The sequence below is a fragment of the Lactuca virosa genome, chromosome 4, assembly GCF_052849685.1.
Source record: "Lactuca virosa cultivar CGN04683 chromosome 4, Lactuca_virosa_CGN04683_v6, whole genome shotgun sequence".
NCBI lineage: Eukaryota > Viridiplantae > Streptophyta > Magnoliopsida > Asterales > Asteraceae > Lactuca > Lactuca virosa.
The window spans coordinates 50,019,384-50,039,809 of record NC_136429.1 but is presented as its reverse complement, the minus strand read 5'-3'; the positions used below and the strand labels follow the sequence as shown (position 1 = coordinate 50,039,809).

The window sequence follows — 20,426 nt, the reverse complement described above, 5'->3', positions numbered from 1 at the left end:
ATTGTTCTTTCTCATCATTACGGAGTGCCTTCTTCTCTAAGTGAAAAACAGATAGATTTTAAACCTTTTTCACACCCTTTTTTTCTATACACTTTCATATCCGACTCTTGAAATCCCACTACCCCATCATTTATTTCCATCAACCAAATCAAACCCACATCAAAAAATGCCGAAACCTTCATGGGTTTTCAAAATCTTGACCATTTTGTCCCTATTCCATCTCTCACAAGCCCAAACTACCCCTTCATGTTCAGTGGTCGATAGAGCAGCCCTTATTGGATTCAAAGCCAGAATCTTTAAGGACACTTCCGGTATTCTGTCATCTTGGGTAGGCAAAGATTGTTGTTCAGGAGACTGGGTAGGTATCCAGTGTGACGCAGTCACAGGGAGGGTGACTGGGGTTGTTTTACAAGGATCATCTGGCCTTTACATGAAGGGTATCATTTCTCCTACTTTAGGTGAGTTAAAGTTCTTGAAGGTTTTAGTGATCAGTGGGATGAAGAAGCTATCAGGGGCAATCCCGTCAAGTTTTTCAGGTCTTATACATCTTCAACAACTTGTGTTGGAAGACAACTCACTTAAGGGAACCATCCCTGTAAGTTTAGGACAACTGAAGTCACTCCAGACTCTCTCATTGAGTGGAAATTACCTAACTGGCCCTGTCCCTCAAACCTTAGGAACCTTGAAAAACCTTCTTCAGATAAATTTAGCAAGAAACTCGCTTTCGGGTACCTTAAAGTTTCCAAATTTAGGAAGTTTGGAGTATCTTGATTTAAGTTACAATATGTTATCAGGCACTATCCCTACAGTTTTAGGACTCCAGTCAAACATGACGTTTCTTGACCTATCAAATAACCGTTTTTCAGGTCAGATACCCGATTCCTTATGTAACTTAAAGAATCTTGTAGACTTGTCTTTAAGCAACAATTTGCTGACTGGACAAGTGCCAGCTAGGATAGGTCAGTTAAAGTCTCTTTCTACCTTATCCCTAGGTTTCAACATGCTTGTAGGTCAAATCCCCGATTCTGTTTCAAATTTACAAAATCTATGGCAACTTAATGTCTCTAGAAATCAGCTTTCAGGTCCTTTGAGTGAGGCATTATCAAAGGGTATCCCTTCGTTATTGTCTGTAGATCTTTCTTACAATAAGTTTAATCTTGGAAGTGTTCCTAAGTGGATTACAAGTAGACAGCTGTCAGATGTGCATCTAGCTGGATGTAATCTCAAAGGGGTTTTACCAATCTTTACAAAACCAGAGTCATTGATCTCCATAGACTTTTCTGATAACCATTTTACAGGAGGGGTATCGGGTTTCTTCAAGAAGATGTCTAGCTTACAGAAACTCAAGATTTCAAACAACCAGCTAAGGATAAATTTGTCAGAAATGGTGTTGCCAAATGGGCTTGGGTTTCTTGATCTGCATTCAAATCAACTTTTTGGGTCGCTATCAGGGGTTTTATCTAAAGGTGGTTTCTTGGAGTACATTGATCTTTCAAGCAACCAAATTTCAGGGAATATTCCTAGTACAATCACGAATCTTGGAAACCTTAAAAGGTTTGATATTTCAAGGAATCGTGTAACAGGAACAATTCCTCCAAGTTTGGGGAGTTTGTCAAAGTTAGGGTGGTTGGATATATCGAGCAATTTGATTGGAGGAAAGATACCTGTGAGTTTATTGGTGATTAAGCAACTAAGGCATGTTAACTTCAGGGCAAATAAGTTATGTGGAGAAATTCCACAAGGAAGACCTTTGAATGTGTTTCCATCAGCTGCTTATGCGCATAATCTTTGCTTATGTGGCAAACCATTGCCGCCATGTAAGCAAGGTTAAAGTTAAACCACGTGGCAACTTGGGCCAGCAAGATGCTGACTCATTATGATGTTATTTGTTTTTGTTTTTTAGTTTAGATGGTGGGATTATTCCTCCAGAGTAATAAATCATGGTAGAGTTGTAGCCAAATGTTTGTTGAATTCAAAATGAAATATAAACAAAATCTCTTTGAGTAATGAGTGGAACTACTTTTATTATTACAACAAGATCAAATTTTTTACATACCATTTTCTTCAGTATTTGATTCTTTCCTTGAAGGTGAAGCAGCTTCATCATCATCACCTACCATTTGATTTACATCCTGTAAAGCAAATGAGCACATGTCATATTATCATATATTCATCAAGTGGGCATTTAAATATGAAATTTAAAAGTGGAAGAAACAAAGGAGTTCAAACCAATAATTACAAGTGACAGGCTAGATTATTATCAGTTTTTTAGAAACAAATATATATAATTATATATTACTTCTATATGTACACAATAATAGAACTTCTAATTTGAGTTACAAATTATCAAAACTTTGAATACCTCTGATACAAATTTGTATTAAACATCATCATATGCCCATTGCCCAAGACTGTTAATTTTGCCCTCAACACTGCAATTATGCATCTAATCAACTCCACGACTACAGTGTATCATATTTTTCTATGAAATTAAGATCGGTGCTCTGAATATTTCAAACGTATAATTACAAACCCTTCCAGTCCTACAAGCAGGTGCTGCACCTTTCACCTACAGTATCAATGTTGTACCATTAAAAATCCAAAATTGAAACACATAATATGTAGCTTTTCTAGTAAGAACTTAAAATCACCATGTGCGTTCAAATTTGAAACAGGCACAGAAACTGACTTAATAGTAATTGTAACAGTAGATCCAAACCAATTTTTCATCAAATCATAATTGTTTTCACATCAGATCTAGGTTTTTTTTAAACCATCCTGTAAAAGACTTCCATTTTTTGCCCATTTGTTTGAACCGGAAGTAGTCTCTACGTTAGCCTTCTTTCTTGCTCGCAATGCGTTAACGGATCTTGAAGAACCATCGTCGCCGTGGCGCCGTGCACAGTTGCAAAAACCTAATTTGTGTCTGAGAGAGATGGGGGTTTGTTAACGGAGACGCTCCAGTATAGGGATTTTATTGAAACGGAAAGAAGTTCGGGATTTGGCGCGAAAAGTATCAAAAGAGAAGACGACGCGCGTTCAAAATAATAGATCCATGTGACTAGTCGTGACAACCCCATTCATATTTATCTGCGATGATTAACGATGAGTTTACAAAAAATATATTAATATTAAAAAAAAAATTAGACAAATCTTTTAATCTTGTCAAAAAAAAAGGAAAAAATTAAGGAAATTATCAAAATAGCATAAATTTTCGTAGCTGTTTTGCGGCTTCGGCCTTTTTCCTGCAAAATGGGCCGGCTGATGCTGCGTCTAATTGATCTGATGATCCAAATACTTAAATCCCAAAAACAACATGCTCATTTTTCATGTTTGATCTTTTAAGTTGCCCTAAAATTCTATATGAAAGAAAATGGAGCAGGGCCGGCCCATGGGCCTGGGCAAGCTGGGCGACCGCCCCGGGCCCCCAAATGACAAAGGGCCCCCATTTTATACTTTTTTTTTATTAGTATATAGCAATAGCCCATTAGTTTTAAGTCTGTTGGACTGATTATTCAAGGCTCAATCCTCTTAAAAGCGCCGACCCAAAAGGAAGCAGGAGGAGCGAAGACCTGGCGTGCGAGATGAGTGTCCGTCCCAAGGCGCAGGCGCGCAGCGCAAATAAATCTTCAGCAATCAATTACTATGGAAAATCCAAACGTTTTCTTCAAATTCCATTGCATAAGCAACAGTTAGTTAGATTTCTTAGATTTCTTTTTGGAATCGATTTCTTCTCGTTCTCATCTTTTCTGATTTTTGATTTTGTTTCAAACAACTTAAAAGTTACAATCAGATTCTTGAAAATCGATTATTGCCCTTCTCACATTCGACAGATACAGTGAATGAATCGATAACTTATTGCTATTTCCTTATCTTTCTTTTCAGTTTTAACGTTTCTTTAAAGTGGATAATTGCCCTTCTATTTGTGATATCCAAGTTTTTTTTTTCTGGAATAGCAAGCACCAGACCACCAGTGAACGAAATTGTTAGTCAGAGTCTTCTATTGTTCGTGAAATTGAGAAGAAATCGCAATAGAATCTAAGTATGCCACCGGAATCCCACATTCTGATTGTGAAAATTCTTTCTTTTCTGTAAGTTATTACTTTCTAGCCTTTGAAATTTCTTATTTTTCTGTGATATTCTACTTTTTTATGAATGTTTTCCGATCTTCAGAATCTTATGTTGTTTTATTGTGTAGAATCTGAGAATCCAAGTTTATGACCTTCTGATTGTGAATCCTGTAAGTGGCTTATCGATTTTTTTATAGTTGATTTCTTTTTCATTTGCTTAATTTCAATTTTTGAATGTTAATCTTTATTGTTTTGATTTTGCTATTTTTCTGAACTTCTGAATATTATGCCAGTGTTGGGGTTTTTGAATTTCTTAGAGGTTGTTTGGTTTTGTATTATTAGTTGTTAGGTTGTTTGGTTTTCGGGGCCTGTCCTGAAGCCTTTTTTTTCATAGGTGGGGAGTCCTAGCCTTCAATTGTATTATTTTTTTAGTTAATAAATATTTCCAAAGGTTCCGTTCTCTAAAAAAAATTATAGGGCCCGAACTTTTAATTTTGCCCCGGGCCCCAAATTGTCTAGGACCGGCCCTGAAATGGAGGAACAAGAATACAAATGTCCAATAGAAGTAAGTTTCTTTATGATTTATTCTTATGATTTCGTATAAATTTAAGATTTACGTAACAAAAAACGAAAACATCATAATTTGTGTAATTTTCGTAGGCTTTTGAGAAAAAATACCATATTTTTGTAGATTTTTTAGCAATAACATCATATCAGTTGACCCCCCCCCCTTTCATATCTTGAGGGCACATTTCAATCTAAACACTGTATACATGTAGTAGTCATTCTCGATGGGAGGGTCAATCCACCAAAATTAGTCGCATCCCAAACCATACACCTGCAAACAACATTATATGATTTAGGGTTAGGGTTTCAGATTTTTCACAGCTTTTATGTCGATGGTCCATCATTACATAAATTAAAGATATTAAGCAGGCCATATATTATTGTGTTAGGACAATTTCGAAGCTTCATTGCATGGTTAGCTATGGTCCCTTACTAGGGTTTTATATTAATATTGCTAAATAAACTTCCCCAAAGTCAAGTGGAAGTTAATTAACTACGTAGGCACTAAGTGGCCACGCAAATACTGACATATCGAATGGGAACCGGTGAAACCTAGGGTCGTAAACGAACTGAACGTTCAGCGAACTGTTTGTGAATCATTCGACGGGAAGTTCGTTTATGTTCGTTTATTTAATAAATGAACGAACATGAACACAAATTCTCGTTTGTATAGTTAAATGAACGAACATGAACAATGGTCTCGTTCGTTCAATTATGTTCGCGAACGTTCGTTTAAGTTCGTTCATATAAGTTCCTTTATATTCATATATGCTTAATTGTGTCTGTTTACATTAATATATTATATGTTCATATAAATTCAATTATGTTTATTTATCTTTGTTCATCTATGTCTGTTCGTTTATGTTCGTTTAGCATGTTCACGAACACGAACAATGTAATTTGTTAAACGAACGAACATGAACAAGAAAACTCGTTCGTTTATCCGTTCGTATTTGTTCATTTGTTCGTCTAACATAAACGAACGAACATGAACAAGCCTCCGTTCGTGTTCGTTTGGATTGTTTACAGCCTTAGTGAAACCAGATAAAAAGGAATGATTGGTGTTTTTAGCAGGTAAAATACAAGTTGAAACAGCTAGACTAAAAAAAATAACATGAAGATTATCTAAAATAATCGACCTCAAAATATATATTTTTTATTTTGTCATATCAGATTTCCACTAACTTTATCAAACAAAAATCTATAAACTTAAAATCTATCCAATCACATAATTAACGAATTTATCCCCACACATATCAAATGTAATCTAAAACTCTCTCATTAAATTCTTCATTTTTACATGAACGTTAGTTTTTTTAAAGTTAAATATTACACGACAAAAACATTTAATCAAAATAATATATCTTATACAGAAATTTTGACAATTAAATTAAAGTTTTTCGGGTATTTTTGAAAATACAAAAATAATATATTATAATTAAAAAATTTGTAACGTCCCATTTTTCATTTTTAATTAAAGTAAAACACAATTTCTATAAAACCCAAGTTAAGAAAACTCATTTGTTCAAATACAATTGTTTGAAAAACAGAGTAATATATTAAATATGGAATCACCAATGTTGTTGATGACTATGTACAGTCACACATTCGTCTTCCCATTATCACCAATGGTACCTGAAAACATTTAATCCACAATTGTAAGTCAATGCTTAGTGAGTTCCCCCAAAATATCACATACAACACAACAATATAAACAACTATGGGTTATCAACAACCCTAGGACTATCAGCAGTCTTGTGGGCTATCAACAGTCTTATGGGCTCCTAACATCCCTATGGGTTATCAGCAACCCAATGATACATACAACATCAATCAACAAAGAAGACCCATTTGGTCTAGCATTCACACACTATGATATGGGTAATACATTGAGAAGACTCGTCGTATCATACATGGTCTCATACAACACACTACGCCACAACTGGCAGATCACCAATAAATGGATAACTGTATATAATCAGAGATGAGATAGACAGTCAAATAGGTGATCCCACTCTAGAGCCACAACCAAACAAGGAACATACAAGAAAGCCTAGATTAAGAGTTCTCAGGTTATCCTACATGACTACATACAACCCCTAGGGCACTTAACTAGACGATGACTGACCTCCTGGTATTCTAAACATCATACCACTACATCTATATCTTATCATACAAGGTTATAAACTGTAACACATGGTATAGTGAGGAAAGTCACCTGAACTAAAGACTCAAGGAAACACAAGAACACCCTCACTGCATACACCGATCGCTCCCACGAACCGACTAGCACCAAACAAAGATAGATCCCTAATCAATAACCCAAGTCCTTCGAGTTTGAACCAAAGTCAAACTGGTCAAAATTCAATGGTCAACAAAAGTCAATGATCAACCAAGTCAACGTTCACCACAACGTGGAGACCTATTGACTATGTCGTGTGCATGTCAGGACAAAAATAATCGACATACGGGACACCACCACATCGTGGCAAGCCCTTGGCCACATCGTGGTTCCTGGCAGAATGTCATATTCTTCATTAAGTGCTTAATCCCTACAGATCTAAACCCACAACTTAGATCTGGTCCTTTCCAATGACTTAATAGATAAAGTTTCCAACTTTATCCATTATGACTCCACCACATGGCAAGATCTACAACCCTAATTCCATTAAATCCTCAATAAACTTGAGCATGGACTCAAAATGACTCCAAACATGAATCATTTCTCAATCACCAGAAGTCCTTTGGCCATTAGAGAACCATAACAAGTTCTATAGTTCCTCAAACTCCAAGAGCATCTATGGAAGAGGCCAAAACCACCAAAAATGATCCCAAACTTGAATATATGAGAAGAAATGCCAAGGTATGAACTTTATACCTCAAATAACTTAGAAATTGAAGAAAATGATGGATCCAAGCTGGTTACTTGTTTCCTCGCACCAAAATGATCTTCCTCCTTCCTCAAGCTTCACCAAAATCCAAGAATAAGGTATTCAATCAAGAGAAAAACCTTCTTCGAATTTATATGACAAGGATTCTGTACATATAAAGAACCTTGAAATCCGACTTCGTATGAAGAAGTTATGTTTCTTCGAAGTTTCGTGATTAAACCGGTACGACTCTGCGTATAGTAAAAAGTGAATTTTTGATAAATTACTTATTAGCCTAATTAATCTAAACAAAATTCATAGTAGACATAAAACCGAGAGCGTGCATATAGAGAACGTCCAAATCTGACTTCGTGAAAGTAAGTTATGATTTTTCGAATTTTCAGTACAGTAGTACATGCACATAAATCGAAATTCAAATCGGTTGATTGTTAGCCTAAACAATCTAAATGAGAATCAAAGATCTCGTAAATATGAACTTGTCGATATAAATACAGTCGAGCGATAAGTTCGTATGAAAGAGTTATGAATTTCACACGAACTTTAACAATCTTAACCGGTCTAAATATAATTTTTTGTTAGAACAAGTATTAGATGTTGAGATCTTAATGAAAGTTGTAGATATCATAGATAGGATTATGAGGATATAAGGAACATCGAAAACGGAGCTCATATGCGAAAGTTATGGTCGTACGAAGATCTGTGGGAATTACATTGCGCTAATGACGTGGCAGCACCAGAGTGCGCCACTTGGCCTGGTTGGCGACCGACTCTCCCGCAAAGAGGATGGGTGGTTGACACGTGGTACGTTCTAGAAGGAGGATGAGTGGTTGAATCGTATCGCAACACGTGGCAAACAACCAGAGGAGCCAACATGACTCGAGGGCGCGACGCACCTTTTGGCCATGCATGGCGCACACCCTCTGTAGTATAAATACCCCTCCGATTTTGATTTCATTCCACAACAGTTTTCATTCCCTTTATCTTTGAGATATTTCTCTTTCTTGAGTATGGATTTTTGGGATTCTTTATGGTATTTAGCAAGGTTTTGAGGGATCTTGTTGTCCGACAAATAGCTTTCGATTTCAGAATTCCGTCCGTGTAATTTCTCGATTTTCGCTAAAATTTTTGTAAGTTAAGCTACACTTAATTTATTTTAGATGCAACTTATATTTATGCTCATGGTCGTTATTATGAACCAATAAATAAGATTTATCAGTAATTCCAAGTCAAAATACTGATTGATCTACTTACGAGAATGATGTCTATTCCGAATTTAGTGATGTGTTTAAAGTGGGATTTCAAAACAGTATACTTTGTATACCAAACGGACCCTACCTTCGATATGATCTTACCTGATTGTTCCTTACTTGATAGATCTTGATGTAGATATTAGGATTAGTGAGGAATCTAGATTATCACGAGTCGTTAGGGATATAAGACTAAGACTTAGTAATATGAACCTAGGTCACGTCAGAGGAAAAGCTAAAGTACCAAGGCGAAGTTCTGCCCAAACTCTAAGGAATCCACTTTTATCAAGTGAGTTCATAATTACTTTCATCTTACACATAAATATGAAGTATTTAGATAATTGAATGTTATAGTTTCTTATGTGCAAATATGTTATGTGTTAGATGAAATATTATAAAGATAAATTTTATATGACTTATCTCGCATATGTATTTTCATGAATATAATAATGAAAGATTAGAATGATAAAATGTCATAGTACGATGAATGATGAAAATGACAATAGGATGTCACGACTTTAATAGTACTAGCATACTAACGATGTAGAAATGGTACTAGCGTACTAACGATGTAGAAATGGTACTAGTGTACCAACGATGTAGTCATCTAACAGAGTATAGGTGACGACCACCGAACTATTCAAGACAGTCCCGTGGAACACAGACAAGTTTATAATCTGTAGGTGATGGACTTTGTGCCCATTTGATGTACTCTACTTCCTATTGAAACGTATTGCGAAGAAATCTCTAAAACGGTACTGTCAACAATGATGATTAAGATGATCCTTAGGATAAATCCTTAGGAATGAATATAGAAAGAAACATATTGACATGTATTGCGGAGAAATCCCTGAAACAATATTGTCAACAAAGATGACTATGATGACCCTTATGATAGATCCTTAAGGATGAATAAAGAAGAAAACGAGGATGGGTAATCGGGTTAACTGTTTGATAATTAAACATATTAACTATATTATCGTGGGATGAAAACCCTATGTACTCACCAGGTTTTCCAACATGTGCCACTCAGTCTCTTTGTATCACAGGTATCGATACAAAGGTATTTGATGTTTGGATCCGATGAGAAATTAAAGGAAATGTAGGCCATTAGATGATGTAAGGACAATAATGATTATGTTTATGCTTATGTTTATTGTATCAGTCATGGCATCCCAAGCTTTTATAAATTAAAAAAAAACATTTATTCGGAAATACTTTTACGGGATCAAATTTCGCATTTATAAAATAAACTTTGTTTTAAAATAAGCATAAATAAAAAGGTATTTTCTGACCGTGAAATTTAGGGATGTCACACTTCGTACAACTGAACTCTCAGTATTGCATCGTACCACCTCTCTGAAGTCTTGCAGTGGCGATGACTACAATGGTTGCGGCCACAACAACCTGCATGATGGTGGCATAACGCCTATCGAAATCCTCAATCAGCGTGGTCTTGACAGACCCAAACATCTCTGGAATCGCCTTCCTGATCGCCACGGCCACCTCGGAAGCAATGATCCTACGAATCTCCTAATCACTCGTACTCCCCCTCTAGGTTGCCAATGCCTGACCATGAACGTCTGATAGCCACCATACCAAAACGCACAATGAAAAATGTCAAACATCAAGGCATAATGCTCAAACACACTATGCCTTCACATATTAGTTCCTTAGTAGCCTTAAGACTCTTTCTGATTCTCATACGGATCTTGTGCTTTCAGTAGTATGGGCACATACTACCTTCCACACCTATCAGTAGTTAACTCAGAATTTATCTCAAGGTTCTAAGCCACTACACTAGACCACTCATAGGCGTATTAACACCTACATGCTCCTAGGAGCCACACCTAACTTCCTAGGCGTTCCTATTAGGATTCTCCTTGATCACGTTCCCGCATCGCTAGAATCTCTACCGACACCGCTAGTTGTCTTGTGCTTTCAAGTTGTACATAATACATTATCAAATAGACTGTCGAATAAATGACTTTATCCCAAGCCCACAACCAAATAAGGAACATGAAATAAGGCTAAGTCAATAAATCTAAGGCTATATAATCCTAATCGTATATAACTATACAACATACACTTAACAGTTAAAATCATCAAGTAACACATATCAAGCAAATCCCTAGGCTATAAGGCATCACATAAGTCAGAGAATACTATCATGCGGTCCCTAAAGGGATCCTTAGCCTATCCAATAACATGCATTTCGAACAATTTACATATCAGCAAGCTCAAATTCAACATAAAATAAGTATGGATATTTAGGGAATCACTTTCCTGTTCGGGCTCCGGCTGATTGTACACATCCCATCTTATTGTAAACCCAATGTCGAGTCAGAGATCCATGTTCACGATCCCAAGCCAACAGTCAAACAAGAACATGACAAGAGACCGAGCCCACGTCTCTAACCCAACCGTTTTATTAAAAATTCTTTTTCGAAAACATTTTGTGAGAATTCTCGAATTATAGTTTGAGTTTGGATTCACACAAGTGTTCCTCAAAATCCCTCAAACCAGGGCTCTGATACCAACTTGTAACGTCCTATTTTTTCACAAACAAAAATTTCATTTTTAATTAATTAAAACACCATTTCCATTAAACCCAAGTTAAGAAAACTCATTTGTTCCAAATACAATTATTTGAAAATCAGAATAATATAATAAATGCAAAATCTCTAATGTTGTTCTGAGTGTGTATAGTCACTCATTCGCCTTCTCACGATCATCAATGGTACCTGAAAACATTTATTCCACAATTGTAAGCCAAGGCTTAGTGACTCCGCCCAAAATATCACATACATCACAACAATATAAACAATTATGGATTATCAGCAACCCTAGACTAGCAGCAGTCTTGTGGACTATCAGCAGTCCTATGGGTTATCAACAACCCAATAATACATATAACATCATTCAACAAATTAATAAGACCCAACTGGTCTAGCATACAAACATTATGATATGAGTAATACAGTGAGAAGACTCATTGTTGCATATACGGTCTCATACAACACACTACGAAACAACTGGCAGATCACCAATGAATGCATAGCTATATATAATCAAGTGTGAGATAGACAGTCGAACAAGTGATCCCACTATAGAGCTACAACCAAACAAGGAACATGCAAGAAAGCCTAGATTAAGAGTTCTCAGGCTATCCTACATGACTGCATACAACCCTTAGGGCACTCAACTAGATGATGACCGACCTCTTGGGACTCTAACCAGCATACCACCACTCATATATATCCTATCATACAATGATATACACTGTAACACATAGTATACTGAGGAAACCCACATTAATCGAAGACCCAAGGAAACATAACAACACCCTCACTCCATACACCGATCACTCCTGCAAACTGACTAGCACCAAAGAAAGATAGATCATTAATCAATAACCAAAATCCTTCAAGTTTGACCCAAAGTCAAATTGGTTAAACGTCAACGGTCAACCAAGTCAACGTTCACCACGACGTGGAGACCTATTGACTATGTCGTGGGCATGTCGGGACAAAATAATCGACATGCGGGACACCACCACATCGTGGAAAGCCCTTGGCCACGTTGTGGTTCCTGTTATAATGCCATATTCTTTATTAAGTGCTTAATCCCTACAGATCTAAACCTACAACTTTAAATCTGGTCCTTTCCAATGACTTAATGGATAAAGTTTCCAACATTATCCCTTAGGACTCCACCACATGGCAAGATCTACAACCCTAAGTCCATTGAATCCTCAATGAAACCAAAACTTGAGCATGGACACAAAAATACTCTAAACATGAATCATTTCTGAATCATCAGAAGTCCTTTGGCTATTAGAGAACCATAACAAGCTCTGGAGTTCCTAAAACTCCAAGAGCATCCATGGAAGGTGCCAAAACCACCAAAAATGATCCCAAACTTGAATCTATGAGAAGAAATGCCAAGGTATGAACTTTATAATAACTCATAAATCTGAAGAAGATGATGTATCCAAGTTGGTTCCTTGCTTCCTTTCACCAAAATGATCGTCCTCCTTCCTCAAGCTTCACCAAAATCCAAGAACAAGGTCTTCAATCATGCGAACAAGCTCTTAATCACCCATGGAGGCTAGGGTTTTGTGTTTAATGGTTACAGGCTGAAGAAGATGCCCTAATCCTTGATTTTAGGTGCTTAAATATGGAAGAAACCCTAAAAATCATGGGTTCTGCAGCATCTGCCACGTCGTGGCAGCCATTAGATGCGCGTTTTTGAAGTTGGCATGCCATGTCATGGTACTCCATTCACCATATCGCGACACAAACATTTTTCCAAAAAACCTTACATTTGATCCCTCAAGTCCTCAACTGATATATCATGGAAAACGGGTGTTATAAATTTAATATTTTATTAAAAGAAACTAATTAGTTATTAAATAACAAAGTAAACAAAAACTCATTGATTAAAGAAGAAGTTGTGTTAAAGGTAAGTTAAAAAAACATCTAGTTTATATTGAGTTGTTGAATTATTATGAGAATATACATCGTCTTAAATGATAAATAGTTAGTTTTGAAGTTTATTATAAATATTGGACGTCACCTTCGATGAGTTCCATCATAGATCCACCCATCACAACACACATATTTTAGTAAAAGTTATTATGCATAATTGCATATAGTACAAGTGGAGAAATGATAAAAAAGAGTGTAAGCAACAAATTAGCCAACTCGTTCGACCCACGAAAACCAAAGCATCATCCCATAATCGAATAACGACACCGGAGGTACCACAGTGCTTCCCTTAGGCTATCAGGATCTCCGGTATGGAACCCTCCTCACACGTGAAATGTTGAGGTGGCTGACATGTCTGCTAGTGAACACCGACTCATGGGCGAGTAGGTGTGATGCGGAGTGGACCGTTCTACGCTTGCTTACGCTCAATAGGATTGCTTCATCTCCAAACGCCCAATAGGATTACTTTATTTATGTTTAATAGTTATATTTTTTGTTTAATCCAATGTAAAAAATGGATAAATAATAGGAAGTGGTAACCATTTCCAATGGGTAGTAGTGTGGTAGCGAATATGTAGTGAAGATGACATGTCGCAGATGTGACAACATTTTTCTAGAAGGGATGTAGTGACCATACCCCTTAACCTCACGAGTGAGGTTGTGATGGTGGAGCGATGGCAATGTTATGGATTTGAACAACATCCCTAGGTGGAGTAATGGGAAGTGGTTGTGGTAGAATTTGGTGAGAACCATGCTTGACCATTCTCTTCTTTGTCTATCGCTCTCATCTTCTTTTCTTTCTCTCTTAAATGTACATAATATTAAGTAGTACAAACATAATAAATATGATATGGATTGGTAACCATTTCTTAAATGTGAAATGGAGAAGTGGTAATGACGTGATAATTTTGAAGTGTTTTAAAAAAAGTACATTTTTTAAACCAAAATGACTAAACTGCAAATTTGGTCTCTGTGGTTAGCAAAAAAACGTGAATGGAGTCCAAAAACTTTTCAACTTGCACCATTAGTCTAAAAGCTGAAACTTTTTGTGGTTTTGGTCCCTGAAAATTTTAAAGTTACTTAGAATGACTATTTTGCCCTTCTACTTTGTTTATTCCATTTCTTTTATATATTTTAGTAATTCATTAATTGAAAAACAAAAACAAAAATAAATAATTATCAACACGCTTCCCACCCCCACCTCATACGTCGATACCGATTTAATTCACAAGCATACATATATATACGCGGATGAACACAATGAAGTTCTGGAAAACCTGATGTACATTCAACACGCATATGAGCACACACATACCTCTTTCTTTCTCTCTCTCTCTCTCTCTCTCTCTCTCTCTCTCGTTTTCTCTTCCCGATTTAACAAACACACACTACTAAACCATATTGAGAAGACTGATAAGCCTCCACCTCCCTCTTTTACTCTCTTTCTCATGTCTCTCGTTCCAATGAAGGATTTTCACCGTGAGAGCTTGGTTTTCATTCGGTGAACCTCCAAGAGTGGGGCTTCTATCGATATATGTGTGTAGTTATTTATATGGCCGTCTTTTCTATCCGCATCGATTTAGGGTTTTATAGATCGGAGACTAGGGTCTTTTAGTTGTTTAGATCCAAGATTTTAGGGTTATTAGATGATCCGATGGTATCAATTTATGGGTTCATTAGGCTGGAGGGAGTGGTGCCACAAAAGTTGCACTCCCTTCACTGCCACGTAGGTGCCACCTCACTCTTTACCACAAAAATGTGGTTTCATACCACACCCAAGGAATGGTGCCACACTTGGGTATTTTTTTTTAATAAATAAACAAGACCAATAAGGAGGAGGTAAGAGAAAAGAATCAATCACATTGTTTGAAGAAGTGCTTGCTTGGGGCGGTTCTCTTAACTGGTAAATGGGAGAAAGAGGGTGGGGCAGTTCTTTTTGGAAACGGGGGACATTCTTAAAATTATTATTTTTAAATTAAAAAGGTATAAAAATAAATAAAAGAAATGTAACAGAAAAATTAAAAGGGAAAAAAGTATTTTTTAACTTTATCAGCGACTAAAACCAAAAAAAAAATTATGATTTTGATAGCACACGGGACCAAATTTAGATAGTGTTTGTTTTTTGTCTGCAGATCTGCGTGGCCTCTTTTGTCTGCGCCGCGCAGACCACGCGCAGACATTAGCCTTCGCAGACTGTTTGTTTTTTTGAAGACTGCAGACCTAAAAATGTCTGCGCGCCCTCTTCTTGGCGCAGATGTGGACCAAAGTCTTCTAACATCTTCTAGCCTAAAAAAACATATATATCTTTATTTTTTTAAGTTTTTTTTAATTTATATTTTTTTCCAACTTTATTAATGATAAACAATTTGAAAAAAAAATTACAAAACATAAAAAAAAACGTTCAACGATACAAACATGATATTTTTGACAAATTTATAAATAAAGATTTATTACAATATAATAGTCGTTGAAGTTGTTTATATAAATATGGAAAAAAATCATAATATATTCTTATATTTTTTTGCCAAATTTTGTAAAACATTATTTAATACAGTATCGTCAATTTCTCGAGAAAATATTTATGGTACGTTTTTAATGGATATAATTGAAAAAATCGAAGTTTATTTCCATCTATTTATGTATCAAATTCTTCGATCACTAATTGTAATGTTTAGTTATAACTTTGCAACCAAAGTTGTTGGTTTTTATCAAATATATACGTTAATTCATACCATTTTTATTTTTATTTTTTATACAATAATGCATAAAAGTTGATCTAGATTCGTTAATTATTTATAACAAAGTCATAAAAATATTAAAAAATCACTTTGAAGTTTAAAAAAATCAGTTTATTTAGATTTCAGTTTATTTTAGTAGCCCGCAGATGTTAAAAAACAAACAACCTTCTTTTTTCAGACTGCAGACGTTTGGTCCGTCTCTTCTACTGCAGAGGTATACAGATGTGGTCCGCAGACTGCAGATATTTTGCCTCAGAAAAAACAACAACAACTAAAACCACAAAAAAAAAAATTATGATTTTGATAACACACAGACCAAATTTGCACTTTATTCAACCAAAATAGACAGCTATAAAACCCTAGTGCAAACTAAAACGGTAAAACACCAACAAGGTAAGGTATGTAGGTCAAATTGAGCGATGCTGTAAAACCCTTTTTGCCTCTCTAAATTGAATTGAATGTTGAATGAAGGGAGTGAGGGTTCTTCTCAGAGCTATTAACAGAAGCCGAAACTTCAGCAGTCGAACAACACCCTCTCAATCGCAGTCCCAGTCCCAGTCGCAGGTCCACCTGCAATGCTTTCTTCCTTTTTCATTTCATCAATCCGTGCTTATGCAACTAGTTATAATGTTCTGTTTTTCTTTTTGTTGCAACTGCAATCATAGATCCTGCTGATGGATTCATCTGAACGTTACTGCTACAACCCCACGTTGCGCTGGAATCCTCAAGTGGAAGAGTATTTCACCAATGCTTATGGAGCAGAAGTCTTTTCTCGCATTTCCAAAGCACTAACGTAATTGCTTCATCATTGATTCTATTTTCCATCTTCAAACTTCACATATGGATTCTATTTTATAGAAAAATTTGATAGTTACATGTTACTAGGCAAGTTGTATAAGACTTGTTGTCTTAATTAGTTTCTATAAGTTTAACCAATCATTTTATTTACACATGTATGCTCTTATAATTGTATAGGCGGCCCTCTTGTTACTCTTGTATACGTGTAAACACACTGAACACAACAACCGAAGCTGTCATTGAGAAGATTCTGGAAATTCAATGCGAGAAGAGGCTGCAAGATACTGTAAAGAATGGTGATATAGAATCCCTAAGTGTTTTAAAGTGTCAAATACCTGGGCTAGACTATGTTGTATTTGTGAAGGGTTCAGGTCCACATGATATTCAGTATGATTATCAGCAAGACAGACCTCCTAAGGAGATAATTGTCAGCCGTAAGTGTGCAGAGGCAGTTCTTCGAGGTGCTCAGGTAAGCAAAAGCTGAAAAATATTATATTAATCATGTCATCATCATTCAAATGATCATGCATTCTAGCAATCATGTTTTTTAAAATATGTGCTTGGATTATGTTTCTTCTTTTATGATTACTGAACTTGAGTTGGTGCTCAATTTCCCTTCTCATTCTCTCCTCATGTGCCTTTATCTCCAATAGGAATAAGTGTGTTTATAAAATGTTAATATGCAACATGATTAGGTAGACTAGAAAGTGTTTAGATTTTGATGTTTGATTGTGATATTTGTGTAGGTATATGTTCCAGGTATACTAGCATGCAGTGCTCATGTTGAGAAAGGGGATGTAGTTGCAGTTTCAGTTGGTGTTGAACAGCCTAGTCGTGACAATGGATGGGCTATTGGAATCACACGTGGCATTGTCCTACAAGGACTCAAAACAGGTCACTCAACTAGTCAACTTACTTGCTTTTACTTCTCTATAAATAAATTATAATACTTCTTATTATTATTATTATTATTTTTATCTGTTGTAGATCCTCAATATCTTGAAAGAGATGGATTATATATTGGTCAAGGAATCACAACCATGTCAAGGGCAGGAATTTTTCGTGGATTATCAGGTCTTGGTGTGGATATGACTGATAGAGTTTTTAGATTAACATCCTTTAATGGTATACATTTTTTATTTTTCTTTTATGGTTTTACCCTAAATTCTTTTGAAATTCATTAATAAAAAATTACTACATACAGATGTGATGAAGGGGGACATATTTCTTCAAAACCTGCCAAGCATCATCACTGCACATGTCTTAGGTATGTCTACACATATACATCTCTGTTTTCTTCTTTTCTGATTGTCAACGAGGGGTAATTCTGGCAATTCATATATATATAGATCCGCAACAGGGAGAAAGAATATTGGACATGTGTGCTGCCCCTGGTGGAAAAACAACTGCAATCGCTTCCCTTATGAAAGATAAAGGAGAGGTGATTGCAGTTGATAGATCTCACAACAAGGTAAAATTCTGTTACTACAATAGTACAATATATATCTTTTCATGTATCCGTATTTATTCCTTTTTTTTAAATAATTTATCCAGGTGCTTGAAATTCACAATCTGGCTGCAGAATTGGGGTTGACTAGCATAAAAGCGTATAAGTTAGATGCCCTAAAAGCTGTTTGCGAAAATAATTTAATGACACAAAGTTGTGGTCAAAGTCAAACCAGTCAAAGTGAAGCCACTGAAGAGGCAGAGTCAATGAGTTGTGACACCAAAGATTTACCGATTTTGGAGAAAGTTAATAATAATATTACAAAGGATGAGGGAATGAAAGTAGGTTGTTATAAAAGTAAAGCAGAGGAAAGGAAAGAAAGAAGAAGGATGAAGAATGGGCCCGGGAGAAACCAATCGACAGGTGGCAGGGTGGATAAATGTGAAGGCTTTTTGCCAAACAGTTTTGACAGAGTGCTTCTTGATGCTCCTTGTTCTGCTCTTGGATTGAGACCCCGCTTGTTTGCTGGAGAGGTATTACACTTTTAAAAAAAAAAAAAATCTTTTTTTATTTGTATATATTCTTTTATGACTTTTTTAAAATTTGATTTGTTTAAGGACACGGTGGAATCATTGAGAAGACATGGGAAGTATCAGAAACGATTGTTTGATCAGGCTGTTCAGCTGGTTCGCGCGGGTGGAGTTCTTGTATATTCCACGTAAGAAAAAATAAATGAATTTATTATTATTATTATTATTATTATTATTATTTTACTTTTATTATTTATTGGATAAAAATTAATAATATAAAAGAATTCCAGATGCACGATAAATCCAGGCGAAAATGAGGCATTGGTTCGTTATGCTTTGGACACATACAAGTTTCTTTCACTAGCTCAACAGGTTAGTTAGTAATTTATTTTTATTTCAACCCTTTAATTTTTTTGTTTTTTCTTATTGACACGTACTTTGAAAAATCTACCCCAGTTATAGAATTGTACTTCCATTTTTTATTTTTATTTTGCTATTTTTTGCATTAAAGTCTACTTTTTATGAAATTGTAGGATCCAAGAATTGGTGGACCTGGTTTGGTTGGTCATTGTGAATTATCCAATGGATATTTTGAGTAAGTTTTGTTATATCGTGCTTTCTTATTTGGGACCTAATTAATCTGTTTCCTGTAAAGTTAATAATTTAGTTTGTAGTGATTTTCAGTTGTAATGTTTTAGTTTTTTGTAAATTTTTTTAGGGAATGGTTGAGAGCTGGTGAGGAAGATCTTGTCCAGAGGTTTGATCCTTCGGGCCCACATGATACAATTGGATTTTTCATAGCCAAATTCACAGTTGGCCCCAAAGATTAGCTGTAGAATTTTAAATTTTTGTGACCGACTGATTTTTCATAGCCAAATTCATAGTGAGTATTGAATTATAGATTAAAGTCGTTGGGGCTTCATGTTCTTAAGGGCTAATTATATATTAATTTATGCAACAAAGTTATTACTTACCGTTTAATCTAATAATGTTTCAGTTTTGTACTCATATTAATATATGCAATTAGTTTGGTTGTTAGGTTAATATTATTAAAAAATAGAGGTGCACAAACCGTAATTTTTTCGGAATCCGGATCGGATCAAGTCAAAACCAGTTTGGCCATAAACCGGAAAATACTCAAACCTCTAGAAACCGGATCGGACCGGATTGACACCAGTTTGAGAGAAACTGGTCCATTGGAGTTTTTTTTTTTTTTTTTTTTTTTTTTTTTTTTTTTTTTTTTTTCAGCAGTAAAGCAAAGCAAAACAGGGATTTTTTTTAGAGAGAGAGAATGTGTGTATGTGTTAGAGCCAATGTTCTAAATAATGTAAGGCGTGACTTGGTGGAAATGTCAAACCTCAAGTTTTTTGGAGTCTTGGTGAGTCAATTTGTTTGTAAGGCGTGACTTAAGGCGTTAATTTTGTATATAATTAATAATTTTATATATATTTTCTACTTTTATTCATTTTTCTATACATATATGACTTAAAGCGACATTTCGTCAAAGTTCGGTGCCAAATACAAGGCTTGGAGCCATGACGAAGTTTTTAGAACCTTAAAACTTAGAGCTTTACCAAAGAGTAATTAAATGAGTCTTTTGTCTTAGCATTTCGCCTAATAAATCAAATACAAAAGTGAAGGCAGCGGT

General features: G+C 35.6%; 2 protein-coding genes across 2 annotated transcripts; both read left to right on the top strand.

Annotated features, from left to right (window-relative positions):
- The first annotated feature begins 16 nt into the window (after window positions 1–16).
- Window positions 17–2,007, top strand: LOC145104023 (Leucine-rich repeat (LRR) family protein). Its single transcript, XM_079041309.1, has one exon. The coding sequence runs from the start codon at window positions 167–169 to the stop codon at window positions 1,829–1,831; it is 1,665 nt and encodes a 554-aa protein (XP_078897435.1). The 5' UTR covers window positions 17–166; the 3' UTR covers window positions 1,832–2,007.
- Window positions 2,008–16,378: 14,371 nt separating this feature from the next.
- Window positions 16,379–19,786, top strand: LOC145104022 (NOL1/NOP2/sun family protein). The gene is made up of 12 exons (XM_079041308.1): window positions 16,379–16,567; window positions 16,669–16,796; window positions 16,979–17,270; window positions 17,548–17,695; window positions 17,789–17,926; window positions 18,006–18,068; window positions 18,151–18,272; window positions 18,356–18,781; window positions 18,866–18,966; window positions 19,069–19,150; window positions 19,312–19,373; window positions 19,497–19,786. The coding sequence occupies exons 1-12, from the start codon at window positions 16,469–16,471 to the stop codon at window positions 19,606–19,608; spliced, it is 1,773 nt and encodes a 590-aa protein (XP_078897434.1). The 5' UTR covers window positions 16,379–16,468; the 3' UTR covers window positions 19,609–19,786.
- The last annotated feature ends 640 nt before the right edge of the window (window positions 19,787–20,426 follow it).